General features: G+C 40.1%; 1 protein-coding gene across 2 annotated transcripts; it reads left to right on the top strand.

Moving 5' to 3' along the window:
• Window positions 1–1076: 1076 nt before the first annotated feature.
• On the top strand, window positions 1077–11891 carry arih1 (ariadne ubiquitin-conjugating enzyme E2 binding protein homolog 1 (Drosophila)). 2 transcript variants are annotated; one of them, XM_035642777.2, is made up of 14 exons: window positions 1077–1550; window positions 4304–4371; window positions 4479–4626; window positions 5883–5975; window positions 6057–6112; window positions 7006–7072; window positions 7219–7325; window positions 7418–7460; window positions 7601–7672; window positions 7788–7918; window positions 8309–8366; window positions 9327–9599; window positions 9890–10002; window positions 10084–11891. In XM_035642777.2, the coding sequence occupies exons 1-14, from the start codon at window positions 1263–1265 to the stop codon at window positions 10166–10168; spliced, it is 1602 nt and encodes a 533-aa protein (XP_035498670.1). In that variant the 5' UTR covers window positions 1077–1262; the 3' UTR covers window positions 10169–11891. The 2 variants fall into 2 exon arrangements, with proteins under 2 accessions (XP_035498670.1, XP_035498671.1); XM_035642778.2 differs by having other exon boundaries at window positions 1079–1550; window positions 9339–9599.
• Window positions 11892–12104: the final 213 nt, after the last annotated feature.

Here is a 12104-nt window from a genome sequence, read left to right as displayed (position 1 = left end):
GTTCATTTTGACAATGTTAAGTCAAACTGCCGTTATTCTATTAGCTATTGAAAACACACATGTGAAGATGCGCCTCGCTGGTCCATTTGTCAATGTGGGGTATGGGGAAGCTGGACCCACACGGACTGAGTGATGAACTGCTGTTGTCTCTGAAAAAAAAAAACATTGACCCATTGTCCATTGATAATGTGCATTTAAGTATCACCACATACTCTTGATGCGCACATATGGAGGTATGAGGGTAAAATAATAATAATAGTATTAATACAAATAAAACTTTATTTCTATATCACTTATCTAAACCACACCGCAGAACAAAACAAGACAAAACAAAAATAAGAAAATATGAAAGAAAAAACATTGCTTGTCTGCATATATGCAGGACGTCACGTGTTGTCTTAATTTTTTTAAAAATCGTCTATTTTTTTCGGTTATTCACTACAATCCTATTCCTCTGATTCAACTGCTACAAGTGTCATGTTGACTGAAACGAATGTTGGAGGGCAGACAAATACGTCACCCTGAGGTCAGCTACCAAAATAAGAGCACATATTAGACGGGTGCAGACAGTGGCTTTAATAAATACATTTATAATAATAACAATAGTAATAATTTTATTTATATAGCACCTTTCAGAAGTAGCTTCACAAAGTGCTTTCACAAAAACATACAAATCACAGACAATTGAAATCAGCATTCCAACAATAATACGGTTTTCAGGTCACATATCTGTACAAAAAAAAGATATAAAAAGACAATAACTAAGACAATGTTAGAATCATATCGTTTTCCTGCTTGTATGTGAATACAGTATCTACTACTATGTGTTCGAGCGTTGCCCTTAGCTACACTTGTGTTAACTTGGTGAACACACGAACTACAACGTACAACTATTCAAGAAAAAGGAAAAATAAAGATTATCATACGTCGGACGTATGGTAATCTTTATTTTTTTTAAACGTGTTTGTTTAAAAAAATAAATCGGTGGAACCATATCCAGGTGAAATCGAAAGTTTCCCTCGTGTGAAACGCCTTTTATTTTGTTGACGTCGTCTGGCTCGGTCCATGTGACGTCAGGCCGTCGTCAGTCGGTGACGCGGTGGCTCTTTGTTGGCTTAGCAGCGGCGACGTTTTGTTGTTATTTTCGCTGCAGCTGAAAAATAGGCTCGGGTGATTTCGGTGCTCGTATTGTTCCTCCAGCGACGTCTCACGCTCCGCGGCCCGCCAGGTGTGCTCGTCACAAGTTGATAACCGCCCTAGGAATGGACTCAGACGAGGGTTATAACTATGAGTACGACGACGAAGAGGAGGAATGTAGCGAGGACAGCGCCGAAGAGGAGCCCGAGGACGACACCCTGGAGCTCGGGGAGGTGGAGTTGGTCGATCCCGTGGTGGCCGGTGGGGAGCGAGACGAATGCGGCGAGACTGGCGGAGGTGGCCACGGTCCCGGCGAGGAGGAGGAGGAGGACTACCGCTTCGAGGTTTTGACCGCCGAGCAGATCCTCCAGCATATGGTGGAGTGTATCAGGGAGGTCAACGAGGTCATCCAGGTAGGTATTTTGGTATGTCAGTGTCAGGAAAGACCGGGGTCCAGGCTTGGGTGAAGCGTAAACAGGCCGTGGACGTTAGCTTAGCCGTTAGCCTGGCAGGAGTAGTTTACTTGCTGGAAGTTTGCAGTTTCACAGCAGTGATACGTTTTATACCAGTCTAAAAATATGATTCACCTTATCGGGCTCCTGTTTGTGTGCGGGTCGTTTGAAAGGAATACACGGACAACGTACGATGTGGGCATTTAGGCAACACTTTCCACACGAGCAGTGCTCCAGGAACTAGTCCAATCCCTCCTGAGAAGTTGGCAGTAGCGCTTGCTAAGCTAGTGTTGGCTTTGAAGTTAGCCCGCGTGCTAACTAGCCAACTGTTACCGCTCGAGTAGCGCCTTACTGCAAATGCACAACGGCTGGAATTAGTTAACAGCCATCTAGTTCCAGACGACAGTCGGGGTCGCTTGGTCGAGCGTTTTTGAGCTCGACTTGCCGAAATGTGTGCAGTAATATGGCCTAAAAGACGGACGTGTATTTCACCGTGGGTCGAAAGGCTTGGTCATCGAGTTGGTTAGCAGGTCCCATGCTAGGTCACTAGTGCTCGCGTTAACGAGCCGATTTATCGCGACTTCCTATGAAGTCAGATGGATGGATCTTAGGAAGACGATGAAGCTGACTAACGATTAAAAGACGAAATTGTGAGGGGCAGCTCAGTGCTGTCCTTCGGCTGTGCGTTAACCTGGGCCTCCATTTCCTTTCCCTTTGACTCACTCGGGTACAGAATCAAAGTGCTCTTGACAAACCCGGCACGTTTTCTGTTCACGAGAAATAGCGCTGCATTTTATCAATATACATAAGTTAGTCTGAATGTCATTACATTCACGATAGAGATCAGTGCTGTGGACACAGTGCAGCCACATGGGAGCTGTTTCTACAGCAGAAAGAACTGGCATGGGGAATCTTCTAAAAATAGTCTTCGAGTCTTGCTATTTCATTTTCAGGTTTTTGCAGCACTTCGATTCGGTAAATTCAAATAAAGCGTTTGTTGAATTTGAAGTAGTCAATGTGCAATATGTGATAAGTCCGTTAACTAGCCTGTGAAGGAGTTTTTCCTGGTTTCTCAGGGCGCTGTAGGGGAAGGCTCCATGTGGTTGATGGTTTCTTTTTATTTCATCTGTTGAACAATTCCAGATAGTCAAAGATTGAACAGCCAACAGGACGGGCTAAACCTGCCCACGGATGTACTGAGAGATGTTTTTAACATTTTCCCCAATTTTTAAGGAGATTTGTCAGTATAACTCACCACAGTACAGTTAACCCGCACCACAAACTACAGCCCCTCATATAAATATGAAATTGAATTGGCACCTCTCCGATACATTGCCAACAAAATTGCACAATACAACCATCATGAAGATTTAATTCATTTTAGATCACATTAGTTTGAGCTTGGTGTAACTAATAAGCAGGTATGTTGTAGTACTTTGTAATTGTTACATTACTATATTTTGAGAAATTATTTGATAATGTGTGAACAAAACCAAATAAAAAAACCACATTGTAATGTACCATAACAGAATCACTTGTATCATGATACACTCATCATCACCAACATTAAATCCGTATTTTAATAGTGTTGTGTCATTAATTACCCTGTGATTGATCAGGATGTAGTGAAATAAGCATCATGCGTCTGTGACAAGGTACATGAAGACAATTCCCTGCGGAGTAATTTAATGGCTTAACAAAACCAATGGATCATAATGTACTCAACTGCTGCAATGTCATTCCCATTTCAAAATGGTACATCTCATTTTGAAATGCTTATTGTCGTGCATATTTAGAATACAATATACAACATTCTTGGGAGATCCTGGAATTACCCCAACCATAGTGATGCTTGGTACACATCAATGTTGGAATTTCAGCAACCAGAGAAAGTGCATAAGTAATATGCTGAATTACATATTGACATGCAATACATTATCTGTATTTGCCATATCAGCTTCTGTGAAGCTGTATCATATAAACACTGTAAAATCCATGTTGCAAATAAAAGTGCTTTCTCAACTAGTAATTTGCTTGGATGAAATCAGAAATGGGACTGATGGGAAATGCTATACCCTTTCAAACAGAGTTCAGAATTTCCTGACCTTCATGCCCGTACAGTCCAAACAAAGATTAGTTTGACGTACTTCCATTAGACAAGGCAAAATTATATTAAATTAGGAATGCACTGTGGACTTAGTTGCCTACTCTACTGGGAACTGAAAACGTATATCTGAAACTACCCTGCAGTGAATACTCCTTGGTGAATCATCCTCAGATGTGTCACACAGTTGTCTGAACCTGGTGGGGACCTCTTAGGCTAAAGTTTGTGGTTATATTCTTTAGTGTAATGAAAGGTGTTTCAGATGTGTGTTAATGCCCACTAACATGCGTGTTAGGTAGACTATGAATTGTAATGTAAGTGAGAACTATTAAATCTACAACATTTTTTTGTGATTTCATTGACTTAATTTAATTTCAGTTTGTACCATTCTGGCGTAATATTAGGCTTAATCAATATCTGAAACCCTGGCCCCTTAATGATCTGTTATTTCACAAAAGAGATTTGTACTTGTAAATTGTGGTTGAATTGTGGTAACACAAATTATTGACCTTTCCATGTCAGTAATACCCCCAATCATACGTCATTAAAGTGAAGATTGAACATGTAAAATTCAAGTTTATATCTGATCGACCATTTCTCATTCCTCTAGAATCCTGCAACAATAACACGCATTCTTCTCAGTCACTTCAACTGGGATAAAGAAAAGCTAATGGAAAGGTAACAATCGCTGTATAAGATTCTTCATTTGCCCCCCGTTACCACCTGCAAGAGATGCTGTCGTCGTGCCTTTTTTTTAACACTGATTACTTTTTCATTTTATGCAGGTATTTTGATGGTAATCTGGACAAGCTCTTCTCTGAGTGTCATGTCATTAACCCCAGTAAGAAGCCTCGGATCCGTCCTCCAATCAACACTAGATCATCGGCACAGGACATGCCTTGTCAGATCTGCTATCTGAACTTCCCCAACACTGTGAGTCCTACAATGATACTCACACTGTGTTGCATCAGCTGAACGTGCGTTCAGGTGCAAGTTGTAGTTTTGTCAAACTGTTTGACAGTTTAGCTATATCTTGCCTTCATAGCACAAACGAGATTTCAGACGCTTTTTTAATTTGATTTAATTTGTTTCATCACAGGTTTAATCTTGTGTGGTCAGTTATGTAGCAGCTTACTTTCCTTTTTCAGACCCATGTGACAGCCTTGGCTAGACTTGGTTTTCACCATGGTGGGTTAGATTGTAAATAAGCTCTGTGATTGATTTTAGTTTTAAGGTTAAAATTGATACAAAGCAGGGGTGGGCGATCTGACAGTCCTATTCCATGGACAATCTTAATCTTCCTCTGTGCTTTTCAGAGGAATCGTACAGATTGGGGGAAAGTTTCTGCAATGCTCTTGAGAAAGCGGATACCGTAGTCACTCTAATATAAGACAGTCTTGTTACAGGAAACTGTGAGTGCATTCATTACAACCAACAGATATTAATTTCTTATCATATATTATCATATTCGGGGCTGCTAATGTTATTGAATAAATTAACGCATTCGTCTTTGATGAATCTTCGCTATTCTCAATCCTGAGATATCTGTATCTCGGAGCCTGTCGTGTTCAGAGGGCATGGCCAGCTGTTATTGTCCGACACGAAGCGAGAAAAATGCTTAAATAGTAAATTGTTCCAATTTTAAGTATAGGTTAGTAATACAAAGAACAAATAGGGGAAAACTATTTTAAAAGTGTTACATAACGGTTGGAAAGCTGAACGCTTCCATTTTCATCTCGCTCTGAAGTACTTCAACAGCTGCTTAGTAGCAACGCTATATCATTTCAATAGGAAATGGAAAATTATTGTGTTCCAGAATTGGTAGAACTTGAATACTTTATTGTCCAAGCTCTTCCCGGCCCAGTGCCACTCACTGCTATGCTTACACTCAGGATTAGAAAAAAAAATTTGATTCAAAATGAGAGTTAGATTTTTTGTGTGGATGTGGCCTATAGAACACTTACCCATTTCCTTTTTCTTGAATAGTTGTACGTTGTAGCACAAAAAATATCCTTTTGTTTTTTGAATCGCTTTGTTAAAACATGTTTGATTTGTCAAATCTCATATTTTTCCTTTGAAGAGCATCACCGAAACGCCTCTTGACTAGGCACCAAATCAGCAAGTGCTTGTAATCATGTGATGCCTTGTTTGTCTTATCTTAAATCACAGTAGACTCTTCTTTCCTAAAGTATTTTACAGGCCTGGAGTGTGGACACAAGTTCTGCATGCAGTGCTGGGGAGATTATCTGACCACCAAAATCATAGAGGAAGGAATGGGACAGGTACCCACTAAGATTACTGGCAACAGTTGCTCATTTAATTAGCTGTGTGACTAATGATCTGCCCCTGTGTTGTCTCCTCAGACCATTTCTTGTCCTGCTCATAGTTGTGACATTTTGGTTGATGACAACACAGTCATGTGAGTATCAGTTTGTGCTCTTTTTGTTTCAGTGTCTTATTGCATATCGCCCAGCAATGATCAGCATTAAGTAGATATCACTGAGCCATTCCAGTAATGACAAGAGCAGGAAACAAAAGTGACTGCTTGTGTGTTTACTTTCTCTTTTTTTGTTTGAAATGATCATCATACATCTGCATCTGTGTTGCATCATTTTAATTTTGTAAATTTGCCACAACATACAATTTAGCCCATACACTAGGTCATTTGGTCTTATATTTCAATCAAATAGTAAAGAACACTGACAAATGAATCAGATGAAAATGTAAACATTTCTGCTAGAATTGGACATGCTGTCTTTATCTTTCTTAGTTTTAGTACTTTTAACAGGAATATAAACTGTAATTTGAAAAAAGTTCTCCCTGGCATTTCTCTTTTATTGACTGCTGCTTTACTGCTTTACAATGTTTATGGTCAGGCTGTAGTGCAAAGACACATACCTCCATATTGTAAGCATGGGCACTAATCTCTTGTACCAGCCTTTAAGCTGACAGTAATTGCCTTAACCTACATTCTGATCTCAGCACTTAGTAGGAGACCTAACTGTGTTTTCACTCACCAGTCTAGGCTGCAACGTTCACTGACACATTTTCCCATGTCATCATTTAATTTCATGACGTGCATGTTGGTACCTTAGTCAGTTAGTAGCTTGCATTAAATCTCTTAGTTTTGTAATAATATGAAATGTGTTTTTGTACAGTGTCAACTCAAGAAAGTAAGATTGTGTCAATTTAGTTTTTATTGTATTGTTGCTTGGAAGGTGTGCAATGAGTATAAAAGAGAGGAAGCATTTACCAAGGTTATCCATTTTATGTAATGAAGACTAATAGCAAATCATTTGACTTTTCCTATAGGCGCCTCATAACAGATTCAAAAGTGAAGTTGAAGTACCAGCATTTAATTACAAATAGTTTTGTAGAGGTAAGCTTTGAGTTTTGTTTTTTTCCTGCAATAGTTAATCGAACCTGATCTATTCTGAGCCATTAGATTATCCATATGCATTTCTTGGAAAAACACAGCGTCCATGAAACTATGAGTTAATATTCTGTCTCATTACGTCTTTCAAGTGCAATCGACTGTTAAAGTGGTGCCCTGCACCAGACTGCCATCATGTTGTCAAAGTCCAGTACCCAGATGCCAAGCCAGTGAGGTGCAAGTGTGGCCGTCAGTTCTGGTAAGAGAGATTGTTTATAAAAAAAGGTGTATTAGACTATTGTGACTGTCAATATAACAGTTATTTAAGATCATTTTAATTTGTTGTTGCAGTTTCAATTGTGGAGAGAATTGGCACGATCCCGTGAAGTGCAAGGTAAGACAATAGGCAGTACTAGAGCACCTTATTGTCTTGAGAAATATTAAGATATACCTCGTTATCTTGAGTGAAATTCTGTCAAGGTGAGCATTCAAAGTCGACATGAATATTTCTTGTTTTCATATACGATTTTGTAGTGGCTTAGAAAATGGATCAAGAAATGTGATGACGACAGTGAAACTTCAAACTGGATTGCAGCAAATACTAAGGTATGGAATCTATGTAGTTTTCCCAACTTAACTTTTTATTTTTCTCTCTGTATTTAGTTAAACACTTTGCCTTTAGCAGAGACTTACAAAAATCATTAATCCCTTATTCCGACAGGAGTGTCCAAAATGCCATGTGACCATTGAGAAAGATGGCGGCTGCAATCATATGGTTTGTCGGAACCAGAACTGCAAAGCCGAGTTCTGCTGGGTGTGCCTTGGTCCATGGGAACCCCACGGCTCAGCCTGGTGAGAATGAGTTTCTTAGAGAAGAAATGACTGGTACCATGTTGGAATATACCTCAAGTAGGTCTTTTTTAGATATGTGAAAAATAAATGATCTCAGATATAAGTGTATCCTTTACAGATATAAATAATATATAAATTATCATGCCATTTAAAGGTTAGTCTTAGTACATGAAAATGTAAACCAGCAGAAACCTTTGGTTTAATAAAACATGCAGGGAGAGAGACTGCAGGCCCCGGTCACTATTTAAGGAAATAAGATAATAAAGTAGTTGACTGGACTTAATGAATAGTCAGCTGGTTGGCCAGCAGCTATTGCTCATGGAAAGCCCTGAACAGTAGCAATGTGTATTACGGTATTCTGGAAAACATTGTTATGGTGAAATGTTTCAGGTACAACTGCAATCGCTACAATGAAGATGATGCCAAGGCAGCCAGAGATGCCCAAGAGGTAATGAACCATGCTCGTATTGATGAGGGGGGGTGGGAGCTGTGGACCAGGAGGTAGAGCGGGTTGCAACGTTTGTAAATCCACTGGGTAACACATTAATACATTTATTTGAACAACTATAGAGCAAGCAACTAAAATATCAATTGAATTATATGTGCCAAGTTTTTTTCTAAAACATTGGTAACAATACGCGGAAGGCTGAGGCAGAATTGCAGATGACCTCTGAAGGTCCTGTGGTACCAGAAGTAACAACATCTTAAACTCTTTGCCATGTTCCTTAAACCAGTCCTGAACAGTTGTCTCAGTGTGGCAGGGCACATTATTCTGCTTAAAGAGGCCACGGCCACATTAGGGAACACAGTTACCATGAAGGGGTATACCTCACCAGATAAATGATGCCCATCACATGCTTTAAAAGGAAACGTGATTAATCAGACCAGGCCACTTTCTTCCACTGCTCAGTGTTCCAGCTCTTGTTCTCGTGTAGGCATTTTGGGTGGGGGACGGGGTCAGCATGGGCGCTCTGACTGCTTTGCGGCTCTGCAGCCCCACACACAGCAAGCTGTGATGCACTGTGTTCTGACAGCTTTCTGTCATGGCCAGCATTATAGTTTTTTAGCAATCTGTGCCACAGTTGCTCTTCTGTGAGATTTGACCACACGGGCCAACCCTTCGTTCTAATGTGACAAGATAATCAATGTTACTCCCTTCACATGTCTGTGGTTTTAACGTTGTGGCTAATATAATAATTGTTCATTGCATCTTCAACACACTTTGTTAATTGTTGTACATTGAAGGATAGTGTAGTGCCTTGACTGTCTGGATCATAACATTTAGATGTTTATCTATAGGTTGCTGGTTATCCAGTACTCAATGTGTTTGAAGAGCCAAAGTTGAGTAGATGTTTAGTTGAACACGCTTGAGTTAAATCTGGTCCGGTGTGTGTGTGTGCGCGTGTATGTGTGTACGCAGCGCTCCAGGGCAGCCCTGCAGAGGTACCTGTTCTACTGCAACCGCTACATGAACCACATGCAGAGTCTGCGCTTTGAGCACAAGCTCTATGCTCAGGTCAAGCAGAAGATGGAGGAGATGCAGCAGCACAACATGTCCTGGATTGAGGTGCAGTTTCTGAAGAAGGCAGTGGATGTGCTGTGCCAGTGCCGCTCCACGCTCATGTTCACTTACGTCTTTGCCTTCTACCTCAAGAAGAACAACCAGTCCATTATTTTTGAGGTAAGATCTTTTATGACATAAATAACAAAAGCCTTTTTTTTTTATATGAATAATGGATGTAAATACCATTTGCAAGAAAGTTTGTGCTGTTTATCTTGTTTGTAATCACCATCATTAGATGTATACAAAAAGTATTAATTTAGTTTTTTTTGATACGTAAATGCAGTACTACAGGAATAATAGTTGGGGGGAAAAAAATAGATATTCACTAAAATCATGACATGGATATCATTTAATTTTTAAAAATGTGATGTGAAATAATATTGTTTGTCAAATCTTCGGTTAAACAGAACAACCAGGCAGACCTTGAAAATGCCACTGAGGTGCTGTCTGGCTACCTAGAGCGGGACATATCCCAGGATTCCTTGCAGGATATCAAGCAGAAAGTACAAGATAAGTACAGGTCAGTGACAGAGGAATCGTAAATTTCTCTCTGTCTCCGTTTGTGTTCTTGGACTCAAGTACATTTCTCTTGTGTCCGTAGATACTGTGAGAGCAGGCGAAGAGTGCTGCTACAGCACGTGCATGAAGGCTACGAGAAGGACCTGTGGGAGTACATTGAGGATTGAGGACACGTCCCAATGCAACGGACTCTTGAGTATCTTGACAAACTAGAGCGCTGATGCAATTTAACAGGGCAGCACGGGCCTTCTGCTGCCTCTCCTTTGGCAAAACAACCACTTTTGCATCATTTTTCCTGGATTTGTTTAACAAAATCTTAAAAAGTAAATTATATTTAAATAAAAGGTAGAGTAATAATAAGAACGTGTACCACAGTATTGTTAGCAACAGAGCGGAGTCTTGAGAAAGCAGAAAATCCATCTTAAACAAATACATCCTTTTGGCTTGTATTGTAACACCTCCCCTGAACTATCTTATTTTCCTCCGTTTTTTGCTTGTGAATCTTTTCTGTTTTGATTTTTGTTTTCCCATTAGTGTGAAAATGTTTTCAACACAGCTTTAATTGTCCTGGCCATGTCTGCTTTTTGTGGTGAGATCCTTGTCTGGGTGGCTGAATGTTAGTAGGCTGATTGCAAAGGGGCAAAGACATTTCAGGGGGGTGGGGAGAAGAAAAAAACAAACATCAAAAGAACACAATAGTAAGTCTGTATTTTTCAATTTGTAAATAGTCCATATGCATGGAAGTTAAAGAGCAAGAGTGGCACGTGTTTGCATAATTTTGACATTTTGAAATATTTATTCTTTACCAATATTGAAAAAGGTGTACTTGCCATGTAGGTTGAGTCTGATCCCTCCACAGTGCGTGGGGGATTGGTCTTTGGCAATAAGGCACTCGCCCTGTCGCCCACAAGTTACACCTTATCAGAAAATCTAAGTTGGGACTGATGGAAAGGATTTCTCTACGTTGCCAGGCGATCAGATAAAGGAATCGTAAAAAAAGTTTTACAGTTCAAAGGAAGGGTTGAATGCACCGGCCCCGTGCCCCTCTATTCTAACCGTTTGCTGTACCCTCTTAGTTGTTTTTAGAGGTGATTAACATTTAAGAACATTACTAATTATTTGCAAGAGCCAAACTGAGTGACATTCACTCTTTTTTTTTTTTTTCTTTCTCTTTCCCGATGTGGCTTGAAGTAGCCCTCCTAAAGCTTAGCTTGCACCTTGGGGATTGAATGAGGGTAATAGAATGTACTGACGGCACAGCTTTGTAGTGCTGCTAATTGGGCTGGATGACTGTCAAACAGGGTCAGGCATTTACATTACTCTTGCAGGGAACACTTGATGTTGGCATGGGGCTGACGGTGGCCGCGCCTCTTCGAAGAGATCTCTTGCCTTGCAGTGAGACTGAACATTGCTTTAAACAGAGCTACACAGATGGACTTGCGTGATCTTTAGGCAGATGAGGCATATAGGGCAAACTTCTAAAGGTTGTAGGACTGTTTTATAACGCTGTTATGCTTTTGCATTAAAGACTTATTTTTTTCGCACATAGGTTGAGGATTTGACATTGAAATGTCAGCGCCCCTCCAGGTTTTGCATTGTTCTGTATGGTGGTTGCTCTGGTTGTCAAGCGTTCTGCTTGTTAATGCTCGTCCGTGTCTCTGAAATATGGCAGTCTTCACAAGATTGAATGGAGGGTACATATACAGTCAATGATGCAAGTCAGAGGATGACACCAAAGTGTCGGCCATCATGAAAACACATCCTTTGCCCCCGTTTCAGATCTTTGGGGAATTCTCTCCCAAATGCTTCTTATGTGTTAAAACTTATTATTTTATCCTAGCAAATTATAAACTGTATTGTTTATTTGAATAAATGTCATGAGAAATCTCATTTTTGGGAGTACTGTGTGAGTCATTAGAGTAGGTTTGGTCTCAACCATATAAATAACTCAAACATCCACAATGCATTTCTGCGCTATGTATTTAGCGATGTAGTGTACCACAGACCACGGCAGAGCTGTCTTCCAGAATAGTGTGAAATTCATTTGGTAATTTATCGAATTAGTTTGATTTCAGGCAAAATTGTGAGCTTTTTTTGCACCAC

This window comes from Scophthalmus maximus, chromosome 7 (genome assembly GCF_022379125.1).
Source record: "Scophthalmus maximus strain ysfricsl-2021 chromosome 7, ASM2237912v1, whole genome shotgun sequence".
NCBI lineage: Eukaryota > Metazoa > Chordata > Actinopteri > Pleuronectiformes > Scophthalmidae > Scophthalmus > Scophthalmus maximus.
This window is presented reverse-complemented; position numbering and strand designations above follow the sequence as displayed.

Coding starts and splice junctions, on each gene's coding strand:
- arih1 (XM_035642777.2), top strand. CDS start 1,263: ATGGACTCAGACGAGGGTTATAACTATGAGTACGACGACGAAGAGGAG. Junction 6,113..7,005: donor GTTGATGACAACACAGTCAT/GTGAGTATCAGT, acceptor CTTTTCCTATAG/GCGCCTCATAACAGATTCAA. Junction 7,919..8,308: donor GAACCCCACGGCTCAGCCTG/GTGAGAATGAGT, acceptor GAAATGTTTCAG/GTACAACTGCAATCGCTACA.